At 45.7% G+C, this 12,951-nt stretch overlaps 1 protein-coding gene across 5 annotated transcripts in view; it reads left to right on the top strand.

Moving 5' to 3' along the window:
* Positions 1-409: 409 nt before the first annotated feature.
* NFATC1 (nuclear factor of activated T cells 1) overlaps positions 410-12,951 on the top strand; it is a 134,437-nt gene continuing 121,895 nt past the window's right edge. For 3 of the 5 annotated variants that reach the window (XM_067537533.1, XM_067537537.1, XM_067537532.1), the window contains exon 1: positions 410-554. In XM_067537533.1, coding sequence (XP_067393634.1) covers positions 410-554 — 145 coding nt within the window. Of the gene's footprint in view, positions 555-5,530; positions 6,564-12,951 lie in introns of those variants that run through there. The other 2 variants (XM_067537536.1, XM_067537534.1) reach the window with 1 other exon arrangement.

The following is a 12,951-nucleotide window of genomic DNA, read 5'->3' on the forward strand; positions in this document are numbered from 1 at the left end:
GACTGACAGCCACTCTCCGTTCCTCACTGAGCACAATACACCCCACTGCAGCCAGCCAGCCAGCCAGCGGGAGGGGGGGGAGGCGAACTTCCCAGGGGCTCTCTCTCTCTTTCCCCAGCAGGCTCGCCGCAGGCAGCGCTCGTGCCGCCGCTGTGCCCGCGCGCGCTCCGCTCCTCTCCTCTCAGTGACATTGCCCCGGGGGACAGCTGCTGCCAGCTAACGTTTTCCTGCAGCTTTGGCTCCCGCTGTGGGGTGAGGGCGGGAAGGAGGGGGGGGGGAGAGGGGGAGGGAAGGGAGACACACCTAGCCTCTGTGTCCAAGCGCGTGGAGAAAGAGGCGAGAGAGAGAGAGGGATTTCCCCCCTCTCCCTCCCCACCTTCGCCCCCTCCTGCCCCCCGCCGCCGAGTGGATGCCAAGCCCCGGCCTTCCCACTTCCAAGCGCTTTCTAGGCGGACCTCCGCAGGCAGCTAGTGGGAGAGAAACTTCGGTGGCTTTGCAGCGCTCTTCCTGCCCTGGCAGCCGCAGCCGCAGCAGCATGAAATCGGCCGAGGAAGGTAAAGACCTTTGGGGTTTCCCGAAGGATTTTTTTTTTTTTTTGCATGCCCCGTTGCTTTGCTCCGGGTTGGGCTTTGCATTGGGGGGGGGGGGGACGGGCGGGGGAAGAGAAGCCGGGGCAACTCGGGCGGTGTGTGTGTCGCGGAGGAGGTCTGGCCGCTGCCGGCGCTGGCGGCAGTGACTGGGAAGCGGTGTCCCCCTGGTGTTTCCCCAAAGCAGCCTTGAGGTTTGAGTGCGACTGTTTGCCAATAGGTGTCTCCTTCTCCTCTTGCGCCGCGTGAACTTGGCCTGGCCTGGTGGATCCCGGAGCTGTGCTGGCTCGGCAGGCGGCACGGTCAAGTCCAATGGAGGGCTGGCTTTTGTTTTGGGCGGGGGGAAGGGGGGGGGAGGTTGGACCCCCTCAGCATCGCTTGCAGGGTCTGTGTAGATGCCAACAGAAGAGGGCAACTTTTGGAGGGGGGTTGGAGTTGGAGTCGGGCGGGCTCAGGGCTGCACAGCGCTCTCGTCAGCCCAAGGCATCCCAGGCTACTGTGGAGTTGAAGGACGGCTGAGTGCGCGCCGGCTGTGTTAACCTTTAGCGAGCCGCGCGGCTCCAGCTCCTTGAATCACTTGTAACCACTAATTGCTAACGTGCAATAGCACATTTGAAACGACGGCCTTATGATGAAGTGCTGGCGAGTTTGCTGCTGGAATACACCCTAGCATTAAAACCGTTCGTAACTTTCCCCCAAATTAGAAACCCTTAACAAACAAAAAAATGGCTCAGGGTAGCCTGAAACCTGATGATGATGATGATCCCTCCTCAACACAAACAAACAAAAGCTCCAAAGTTTCTGCGACTTTATTCTTCCATGCACACCAGAGGGTACATTTCCTCACACCTACAGTACGCTAGTTCATAACAAGCCACTATAAACGATGCCACCTACGGCAACTCATTTCCTTTTTTGAATGCTCTTTAGGTAACCATATTCCCAAAACGTACTGAATAGGAAAACAGACTAGCAAAGTTAGCTGGAAAAGATCTTGGCTGCAGGTCTTTGGAAATATTTTACTGGTAGCCCATATTTAGGGTTGCAAATATGGTAACCTCTGACTTTAAAAAAACAAAAACAAACCCAAGGGCCTGATCCAGTGATTTAAATGGGAGTTAATCCTAGTCCCAAAACATTTTCTCCCCTAAAACATCGGGAACCCGTGGCACTCTCTACAGTAATAAAACTATTGTTTTACAAAATAGCATTACAATCAAAGCCATTCGGGGAAGTCATCATTCTTTGTGTAATGAATGACAGACTCCTTTGGACACTGTAGCACACATAAGTCACTTTCGTCTCTTAGCAGGTGTAATATACTTTTCAGTTTTCTGCTTTGGAAGCTGTACAGTCTCCGTCTTCAGTATAGATTCAAGCCTTCAATCTTCAGCATGGGGGAGGGTGTAGATAAAGCCAAACCTCTTAAAAGGACGAGGTAATTTAAAAAGTTGATCGTGAAATTAGTCAATAGTGTTTCTTCCAGCAACTCCGAAGTATGGAACATATCTGTGCAATCTCAGAAAATAAGCGGCATGCTAGGCTACTTTTCAGTGTCTATCTTTTCTACACAGCTGGTTTCACGAGAGGGATTTATTTCAATTGAAAGAATCCTTCCCGTACAATAACTACAAGTGCTGCTGGATCATTGGGCTCTGATATTGAAATCATTCAAACGCCTCTTTAGATGAAAGTTACATATTGTAATATTAGTAAGTAACTGTAAAAGGCCGTAGAGATTTCATGGCTTTTGCCTTCTTGAACTTTCAATAACTTCAAGCAGAGTACTTCCAAAATGTTAAACTTCAAAGACCATTAACGTACCAAGTCCAACTTCAAAAAATAATCCCGAAAACAAACAAGCAAACACATAGATGGGGAGGAGGGTTAAAAAAATAGAGATTCCTCTTTATTTCTATGGTTTCCTGCTTAATAAAATAACTTTTTTGATGCCTGTGCTAAAATGTCACAAGCTTTCTGTAATCATTCACTTTATTGTTGATACATTTTTCAAGGGGCTAAGAAATTAGGCCAACAGAAAGTATGATCTAATCCAGTAAATACATAGGAGAACTCTACAAGTAAAGATCGACTCTCTGCAAATTAAGGTTTACCACTGCCAAAAGGCAACAATCAAATACAATATATTATTTTAAACTTTAACTGTGAAGAAACTATCGCATCACTCCTAGCGGGAAAAAAAGGTTACTAAATAAAGTCTTGTGGATCAGTACAATTATTTTTTGGAATCTATTGAAGTGTGGAATCCTGTGAGTTAAAACTAACTAAGTATTACTGTAATTTAAATCTTAAACTGTTTTTCAGACTACGGTGAACACAACTAGAGCAAGATCTGGTATTGTCATTGCTCCATTGAAGTCAAGGGAGTTATGACAATTTGCACGAGTTTAGGATCTGCCCCAAAGACTTTTTTTTTTTTTTTTTTTTTTTTTTTGGGGGGGGGGCGGGGGTGGGAAGGGGGAAAGAGTTTCAAAGCAACGTTAAAACCACTCACAGAGTTTGTCTTTATAGAAACAGAACAAGTTTTCCCTAAATTAGAAAGGTTCTCCCCATCTTAATGGCATCGTTTTAACCCAGGTTGTTAACAGACAAGACACTTTCACTCAATCTTAACAACACTAATATGTGCTGAATTGGCCAATCAAACTGTCTGTAAATAGTTCTGAACCATTAATCAATATCGAAGTTTACTAGGGCGCAGAAACAAAAATGAAACGATTCAAAAATAAATGTAGCACAAATTTTGTAACGAGTCTCTCTTCTATCTCCCCCTCCTCGTGTGTCACTGGCAGGGACTCAGATGGAGAACAAATATGTCCTGCTAATAAATAGTTTAAGTTATTACTATTTCATTTGTTAAGAAAAGGTGAACCGGTCTGAAGTGATGCGAAACTAACCATGTGTAGGAATGAAGTTGACTTTATAGAATGTCTTCCCTTCGGATCAGCAATAATAACCTAATGAGTGACTATGGAGAAAAAAAAGGTTTTGTTTTTTGTTGGTCGGCAAGTGGACTTCTAGTTTACCTGCGCTTTTAGCTAATAATTCAGAACCGGAAGGCTATAAAATACAAACATGTGCTTGAGAATTCTCTCTAAATCAGAGCTAACCAAATCGGAGTGTAGCTGGGTAAAAGGAAAATGAAACTCACAACATGGAGGTCCAAGGAGAAATTAGGTGACTGGTTTGAGCAAAAAATTGCAACGCTTAGAAAACCAACGGCCACAAAGTCCAGCATTTTCAACCCGAGGTGCCTAAAGGTGCAAAAACGAAAGCCATATTTAGCCAGCGATAAGTGGCCTGATTTTCAGTCGTGCTAAACACTCCCACTGAAGTCAATAGCAGCCATCAGCTCTTTTGAAAATCAGGCCGCGCCACTGAGATGCCAGAAGATGGATTTAGATGCCTCGCTTTAGGCACCTAAGGTTGATAGTGTTGGCTATAGAGGACGAAGAAGGAGGGTGCATTTATTAGCCTCGGTGGAGAAGGCACTCCATTCTCCCACCATTTTCTTCTGCCCCCTCAAACTCTTTAAGAAGAATTACTTAAGTGATCCTGCTGTTCCAGAGGGTTGTTTTAAGTTGATGCCAAGGCCTTTTACATATGCTGGTGATTCAGCCTTGCAGTTTTGAACAAGCAGCTGATTGCACAGATATAATGGAAACCCTGCAAAGGCAAAGAAGGCTGGTACACACACATTACACAATGCATTAGCAGTCTGTCCTGCCAATCGACTATACCGATGTACTACTCACAGCAACAACAGCCCGCCTCCCTCCAAAAAAACCCAGTCCCCACTTGCAGCCTATCCCAGTCCTGGAGTTCTAGTTCAAGACGGGGGAAATTTCAGTTGTTAACATTGTCTGTAATAATCATATAAGAAGTCAGAGACCACCACAAGTTCAACATCAGTTTAGTAATGTGCCTGAGGGCAGGTGTTGGCCAGCACGTGTGTAAACCATAAGAGACAATTTGTAACAGCAGCGCAGCTCTTTGTGATGGAAAGAAAAAAGCAGAATGAATTCTGCAGGGGGAAAAAAATGTATTTTCTTGGCACTTCGTAATGGAGTTCTCAGCCATAGCCGGGAAAATGGTATTCCCTGAGTTTAAAAGGGAATACCGTTTGGATAACTGCTTTAAAAATATTCCTTTGAAATCCAGCCTTAGAAATTCTGGGAGCTCAACAGTTTCAACTCAGCCCTGGCTCCTGGGGCGGTGAGGTCATTTGTATGCTGTAGTCTTTAAAACTGCCTTGTGCAATCTGAAATAAATATATTTCCAAATAGAAAAGAATAACGTTCTTGTAAATTCTAACTTTTAAAACAAAATACAGTGGACACCATTTAAAAAGCACCGCAACTTGTCTTGTCATCTTTGGGGGGGAGGGAGATAACGACGTGTATGTCAACCGCTAATTCGAAAAAAAGTGGTGGTGGGGGGGGGGGAGCTTTTTCTTTTAGATGTTCATTAAACAATTTGCAAATTCCCCTTAGTATGAGAGCTCGACACAGGGAATTTCCCCCCCTCCTCTCACCGTGAGTGTCTGATTTACAGCAGGATAATATTAAAAGTCCCGTTGCAATGTGTTTTTATGGCAGTTGGCACTAGTGGGTGCTGCAACTAAATACAAAATATTACGGCTAACAAAAAAATAAATACTAGGCTAAGGGCACCGCGCAGAGAAAACAATAGGAGTTAGCACTACCTAGAATGTAGCACGGCTTTGCACTGCAACCTGAAGTCCCCAGCCCACAGAGACTGGCAAACTGAACTCATCATCATCATTATCATCACCAGGGCCCCATCATCATTAAGGTTTGTCAGTTAGCCAGTTTCCCCCCCTCTGTTTTGTAATCAGTGCGGTCCGGGAAACCTGACACCGGTGGCAATTAAAATGTGCCTGCCAATGTAGTGGAGTGAAACAGACATCCCTTCATTTCCCAGAGCTTCTCTGCTGGCTACTCCATGGCGGTTCCCTCACCCCGCAGTGTAGCTACCCTCCACCGTGGAGCTGTTGCTTGTGATTCTCTGCAGTTTTTTCGCTTTGCTCACGGTTTATTGAGTCCCGGCTTTCTTTCTTTCTTTCTTTCTTTTTTTGAGGCGTTCAGGACCGTTGCAAAACACGTGTGTGGGGGAGAAGAGGGCTGTGGAGAGGGGAAAGGGAGCGAAGTCGCCCTGCCTGTGTCAGTAACTACTGGTTGCTGTCAGAAGCACTCGGACACGTGTCCGTGGGAGGGAGCGTGGGTTTCAGTATTGCTGCTCGCATTAGCAAACGGGGGATAGAAAAGAGACCCCTCTCAGGGCAGCGTCCCCCCGGAAATCAGGAGTGTGGGGGGGAGCATCCTCAGCTTGATCTTCTCTGCCTAATCAGCCCGCCTGTCTACACAGCCGGGCTGGCTGGGGCCGAGGCGAGGGAGAGCAATAAAGAGCGAGCTTTCTCTTTAACTTGTGCAGAGGGTTTATTTTAAAACGAGGAACTAGGAGCGAGCGAGAGAGGCAGGCAGAGCAGCGAGATTGTTGATATAAACCCGGAAACATCAACAAAGCGAGAGAGGGAGGATCGCACACACAGACAGTGGCGAGGGTCACATTACAGCCCAGAAGCAGCCGGGAGCAGCCGGCTTATTGTACCTGCAGCGAGCCGCTCCGCTCCGCTCGATTGAATTGCACGCAGGTTACAGAGGGACCCGGAGCCTGCTTCTCCTGCTGCACGCACCGCCCCGGCTGGCAGCTCCGCTAACCCGAGAGGGATCAGGAGCGGCAGCCCGGTGGGTTTTAGCCCCTCCACACGTGTCCACACGGGCAGAGCCCGAGCAAGACGGCTGCCTTTGCTCCCAGCTGGCGCGGGCGCCGCGGCGGTCTCCCGAGACATGACTGGCCTGGAGGAAGCCCAAGAGTTTGATTTTGATTTCCTTTTCGAGTTTAACCAGGGCGACGATTGCGCCGGTGGCAAAGGTGGGTACAGAGGCAGCAGCGGCAGCAGCACGCCCCTTACCCCGGAGCTCTGACAAGGCGTTGCATGCTGCCACTTTGTGGCTTGGTGGTGCTGAGCTGCTCTAGCGGTGCGAGTGAGGGCAACACGGGGCTGGCCTGGGGAGGAAGGAATTGTCCGAGGAAGGGCAGCGAGGGGGAGGCGGAAGGAAGGGAGTTTGCACTGCATGTCTCTCTCGCTGTCTTACGAGCAGCGCTGCTCCTAGCCTATCAGCATGAGGCTGTTGCCAGATCCGGCTGCCCTCTGCATCCCCAGCGGTGGGGGGGGGGGAGGGTAGGGTGCAGCTCTCTAGACAGAGGCTAGCTAGCATGTTTGCAGGGAAGGGACCTCTTTTGCATTTCCTGGCTTGGGAGCTGGGGTGGGGATGGGGGGAAGTACACTTTTGAGGTGTACTCAGTCCAGTAGGAATAAAAAAGAATGTGGAGTGCAAATCCATTGACCAGTCCTCTGTGTTTGCTGTACAATATAGATGGTGGTCTATGGGAGCTTGCCCTCCAAATGAGAGAGAAGCCTGCGATAGTAGGATCCACGTCTGAGTTTTAAATATGCAAAAGTTTGGGGATGTTTGTATCTTGGGTTTTGGTTCCAGCGGTCTTTTAAAAAGAAGAGCCAGTGGTGAAATCTAGAGCTGAGTTCGTGTTTCAAAACTCCCCCTCCCCCGGGCCACTCGGGTATCCAACATTTTGCTGCAGGCACACCTCTAGTTGGTGTTTGGGTTAGACAGTACTGTTCAGACACAATCTGAGAGTCCAGTGGCATTTTTATTTATACTTGGGGGTGAAACCTATTATCTGGCACTGAAATTGGCATGTGGAGAATAGTGTTGTCGCTGCATGCTGAAGAGATGGCACTTGGCTCTTTTTCAATGCTGGAGTTGCTCCCTGTCTCTCACAGCTGGACCCTGTAATGGATTCTTGAGACACCCATCTTCTACCTCCCTGAGCATCGCTAGACCTACATTCCAAACTGTAAATTGAAGCAGGACTCCAAGTTTATTATTGCAACCCTTCAATATGCAGATTTAATGTGTTGCCTGTGTCTTAGGTACATAGTGACCATCTACTGCCCTCTTCTCTGGGACATGCATGCTGTGCAAATGTATTTAATAATAATGTCACAATGTTTGGGGAATATGCATCTATAATAGTTTGACCTACATTTGCAAATCTGGGTGCCAGAAGTTAGGCACCTAAGGCTGAGATTTTCAAAGGAGCCCCAGGGAGTCAGGTGCCCAAATCCCATTGAATTGCCTTAAACATCTTGAAAACCTGGATTTAAGCACCTAAGTAGAAGTGGTCAGATTTTTCAAAAATCCTCTTTCATAGATGCCTGGCCAGTGTCAGTTGCTCTCATGCTCAGAGTCTAACTGATCACCAAATTTGGGGTCAGAAAGGAATTTTCTCCTGGATCAGAATGGCATCGGAGGGTTTCTTCTTTCTCTGCCTGGATTAAATGCAGGCAATGTGCTAGAAGCTGTACAATTATAGAGGGTTGTTGTCTATAGGTGCTTACCATCAAAATGAAAGCGAGCGAGCGAGCGAGAGAGAATGGATATGGGCTTGACAGGGCATATCTGATCTAATCAATTCCCAGCCATTGTGCAGAAGCTTCAGGCATTGGTGGCGCCTCAGTCCCTCCTGTTTTGTGCCTGTGGACTCCCGAGACTGAAATGCTTCAGTCTAAGTCAAGTCACTGGGCTCAATATAAGGGTACTTGAGTGAAATGTGATGGCCTGTGATATGGAAAAGGTCACACTAAATGATCTAATGGTCCCTTCTGTCAAGTCTGTGATAAGGGGTTGAACAACCTTAGCGCCCCTTGAAATCCATGGGAGATGCAGGTACTCGTCACCCTTAAAAAAGCCCCAAAAATCTGTGTGCGCAACACTTTTCCAGAGGCACACAGCACTTTGCAAGATAAGGCCATAAGGCTGTAGAAGGATTCCATGTTGTAATTTGATTTGGGGGGGCCAGAGGAGAACAAGAATATTTCCAAGTCACCACAAAGTGAAAAGTAGAATGTTTAGGAGTTGTCACAAGGGGTCCAATTCCAATCTGTTATAGTACTGTAAATATGGAATAGATCCCACTTATGTCAATAGGATTACTGCAGTTTTGCACCAGTCAAAATGATATTAGGATTTGGCCCTAGATGTTAAAATATACTGTTAAAAACTTTGATAATTGGGGATCCTGGAGTATCAATACAAGTGTCAGGCCCCCATCTGTAAGCTGATCTGTGCAGGCCAATACCTGCATCTGTGTGGCACCCCATTGAAGTCAATGAGTCTTCATATGGGTGCAGAGGTCACCTTGCAAGATTGGGCCTGACATTTTATTTGTGTCGGTCTTAATCATTTTAATTATGAAAAATATCAGCACACTGGAATAAAGTTAATGAATTACATAAACATGAGTCTTTTTAGTAAGTCACAAAACTTTTTTTTTTTTTTTTGCCCCATATGTAACCAGTCATTTTAAATTTTACACTCTAAGAATTTTATCCCGTTCTTAATTCGTTTGTGCACACACAAGGATGTGTCTTCAGATTTAGTGAGCATACTTTCAGAGGAGGGTGTGAAAATTTTCCCATTTATGTCATTTTGGGGAGAGATGGATGATTTTTTTTCTAAAACGAAAAGGAAAAAATGTTTTGTGATAAGTTGCATAGAATGTGTATCACTTACCTGTACAGTGCACTGTCTGTAAACACAGATTTTGGGGGCCTTTTTAAAACTGTATATTATTTACTTAATTAAAAGGAGCATATACTTTGGTGCAAGTATTGGTGTGAAGTGGCTAATTTAGAGCATTTCTTTTTAAGCTGGTGTAGTAGGCCATTCCAAAACCTTCCACACCACTTAAACCCCATATTGTAGCTGTGTTGGGATCTCCAATAGATCTGTGTCCTGAATTTCACCCTAATTCCACATTAGCTAGGATGCATATTGTTTTACACACAAATAAAAAATGACAGATCTCTGTCCCAAGTAGCATACAATCTGAGGCGCAGATCCTTCAAAAAGCCCATTTGGAGTCCCAATGACTTCAGTGGTGCTGTATGTGGATGCAGTGGACCATCCATGCAGAGCTCATTGCAGGATTGGCAGCTGAATTAGAAGTTCTACAGGCTTTAAACTTTCTCTTGCCCATGAGAGTCTCATTGAGGAGTGGGATTGGGAAACAGGGTGGTGCCAACCATGCAGTGCTTATCACAGTCGGTCTGCCAGTGCTGGGCAAGATAGCTCTGGGCTGCTGGGGTGGGGCAGATACACGTCTTTTAGAAAAAAGAAGCATGCATTACACACAATAACATATGCAGTGGACAGCTGATGCATGACCATGTGGTTCCCAACCTTTTTGAATGAAAGCCCCACTAGTTAACACTAGGTAAAACACGTGCTCCCCACACCATACCCCCCGACCTGGCCATAAACGCACATGCCATAGAAACTTATATAATGATAATAACAACACTAAATTACATACATAATAATTATAAATTACTCTTCCCTGACTAAGAAACAGCTTTCTCTGATGCAGCCACCACCATATGCCCCGTGTGGCCTATCCTCTTCCTGTCCCTCATGGACTGAAAGTAATGGAGGTAGCAGGCACTGGTGGGCTGGCTGAGGCTGCTCCAGGCCCCCACTGGCTCAGGGCTGCTCCGCTCTGGCTGGGCACCCTGACAGCTAGGGGCTGAAGGAGGGGGGGACTGCTCCTCTGCTCTGGCTGTCGCGGGGCTTGAGACTGCTGTGCCCAGTCGGCATGGGGTGCTAAATATGACTGAAGCCTCACAGCCCCCTGTAATCTTTGGCATCCCCCCAAGGAGGTCCCGTACCCCACGTTGGGAACCATTGGCCTAGATAGTAGAGGAATTGTGGCAGCCAAACCTCTCTCTTTGTGCTGCCTTGAGCACTAGTCTAGCTGCTGTGTTGGTGCAGTAGGTGGAAAGATGCTCTATACAACCTGTCCCTTAACCAGGATGCTAACACAATGCAAGGCCCAATGCTGTGACGTGCCATAATTTCTATGTAAGTCAATGGGAGCTGAGGGTTCTCTGCATGTCATTACGCTGGGTGCAGACTGTTGAGCTAATTTCCAAAATGGCACCTTCAAAGCTGCTGCTATCCATCATGCCCTTGTTGCCAAAAAGGCTAGCTGCATTAGTAGGAGCATTGCCAGCAGATCGAGGGAAGTGATTATTCCCCTCTATTTGGCACTGGTGAGGCCTCATTTGGAGTACTGTTTCCAGTTTTGCCAAAAGTCCCAGCAGACAGCAACAAAAATGATTAGGGGGCTAGAGCACAAGACTTATGAGGAGAGGCTGAGGGGACTAGGTCTGTTTAGTCTGCAGAAGAGAAGAATGAGGGGAGATTTGATAGCAGCCTTTATCTACCTGAAAGGAAGTTCCATGGAGGGTGGATCTCAGCTGTTTTCAGTGGTAGTAGATGATAGAACTAGGAGCAATTGTCTCAAGTTGCAGTGGGGGAGATCTAGGTTGGATTTTTGGAAAAACATTTTTAGTAGGAGTGAGTTACCTAGAGTGGTGGTGGAATCTCCATCCTTAGTGGTTTTTAAGGTGCGGTTTGACAAAGCCTTGGCTGCGATGATTTAGTTGGTTCTGCTTTGAGCAGGGGGTTGACTAGCTGACCTCCTGAGGTCCCTTCCAACTCTAATCTTCTATGATTCTATGTTAATTCACTCCTCATGTCAAAGTCCAGATACATTTTTGGTTGGAAGTGTACTGCGCACGCTCAGTAGCTGCTCAAATATGTAATATGTTGATTTTCTTTGTTTCAAATTTTTCTTTTCAAAATACCTAAATATGTTTGTGTCTTTTATTGCTGTATGCTCCAAGCGTCCCCTCGCAAGCAATTCTGATGGCCAGATTCCTATAAATCATGTTTATTATGGAATCCAAGACAAACCCTTAATTATATTGGCATGAATGTTGCCTGTGGTGATCATAATAATTGTCTTATTAAGATGCCACCATTTAGTTACTTTGATATGGGAAAATACATTAACAAAATGGTAACAATTAAGCCCTAAAAAAAAATCTGATTAGTGTTTACATGATGCACATGTGACAATTACCTTGTTCTGCTTAAAAAGCATGTTTCTCAAAAGTCTCCTTATAGATGCATTTCACCAAGACCTACTAGCTAGGTATTGTTATTATTCTATATGCCCTTTTTGTTGCATTATGGGAGGAGTTTTTGAACTCATTGTTGAGAATGTTTTCTGAGTACAGAAGGAAATTATTTCATGGATAACATTATTTATTAATAATACAGTACTGCCTAGGGGCCCTGACAGAGATCAAGACCTCGTTTTGTTAAGTGCTGTACAAATGCATAGTAAGGAACCTACAATCTAAACAGATAAGACAGACAGAGATGGGAGGGGGAACAGAGGCACAGAGATGCGAATTGATTTGCCCAAGGTTGCACAGCATGTCAATGGCAGAGCTGGGACTACAACATAGGTGTCCTGAGTCTCAGTCCATTGCCTGCCAGCACTGGACCATGCTGCCTTTCACTAGATCCAAATCTGTTTTCAGAGCCCTCCCTGTCATTAAGATTTTGGGTTGGTGTAGTACAAAATAACTCATTCTTAGGCATGAAATGAGGATTATTTTAAATAATGCAGGTTAAAAAGATTTATTAATAATTCTGAGGAAATAGTTGAACCTTGTCAATTGCATGGTGGTAGGAAGAAAGAAGAGGATGACAAAACTATATACCGGGGTGGCCAAACTGTGGCTCGTGAGCTGCATGAGGCTCTTTTCCAGTTAAAGTGCGGCTTGTGGAGTCCCCTTTGCTCAGACTGGGGTGGGAAGCTCAGCGCTTCTGTCCTGCAGCAAGGTGGTGGGGCTAAAGGATTCTGCCCAGCGGGGAGGAGAGTCTCGGGGGTGTCAGTAAGTTTGGCTACCCCTGCTATGTAGCCTTGTGAATGGTGACATTATGGCCATTTTTTTTTTAAATAGCATTTTTCTTAAGCTGGTATCTCCTCCCTTCGCAGTGTTTGGTTAAAGTGTCAAACTAGAATATATTATGAATAGTCCTATTTCATCTGTAACATGCTCTAGAGTAATTTAATGAAGCTCTCTTGGTAAATAGCCAGTTTCCTAAGGCTAAGTAGAAAGTGATTCGAATAGGTGTTGAACACATTAATGGTGCCTGACATGATATAAATCAGCTTGAATGTCTGAGTTAGTATAACTCAAGTGCATTAATTTGATATAAATAAATTCTTTCTTTGAATCATTGGCATTAAGAAAGCTGAACGTGCTTTAGCTGGTAGAACTGATAAACAAAAGGAACAGAGTAAGCCACTGCACTGGGGC

This window comes from Emydura macquarii, unplaced genomic scaffold (genome assembly GCF_026122565.2).
Source record: "Emydura macquarii macquarii isolate MOO-44397 ecotype Brisbane River unplaced genomic scaffold, CSIRO-AGI_Emac_v2 contig_431, whole genome shotgun sequence".
Lineage (NCBI taxonomy): Eukaryota > Metazoa > Chordata > Testudines > Chelidae > Emydura > Emydura macquarii.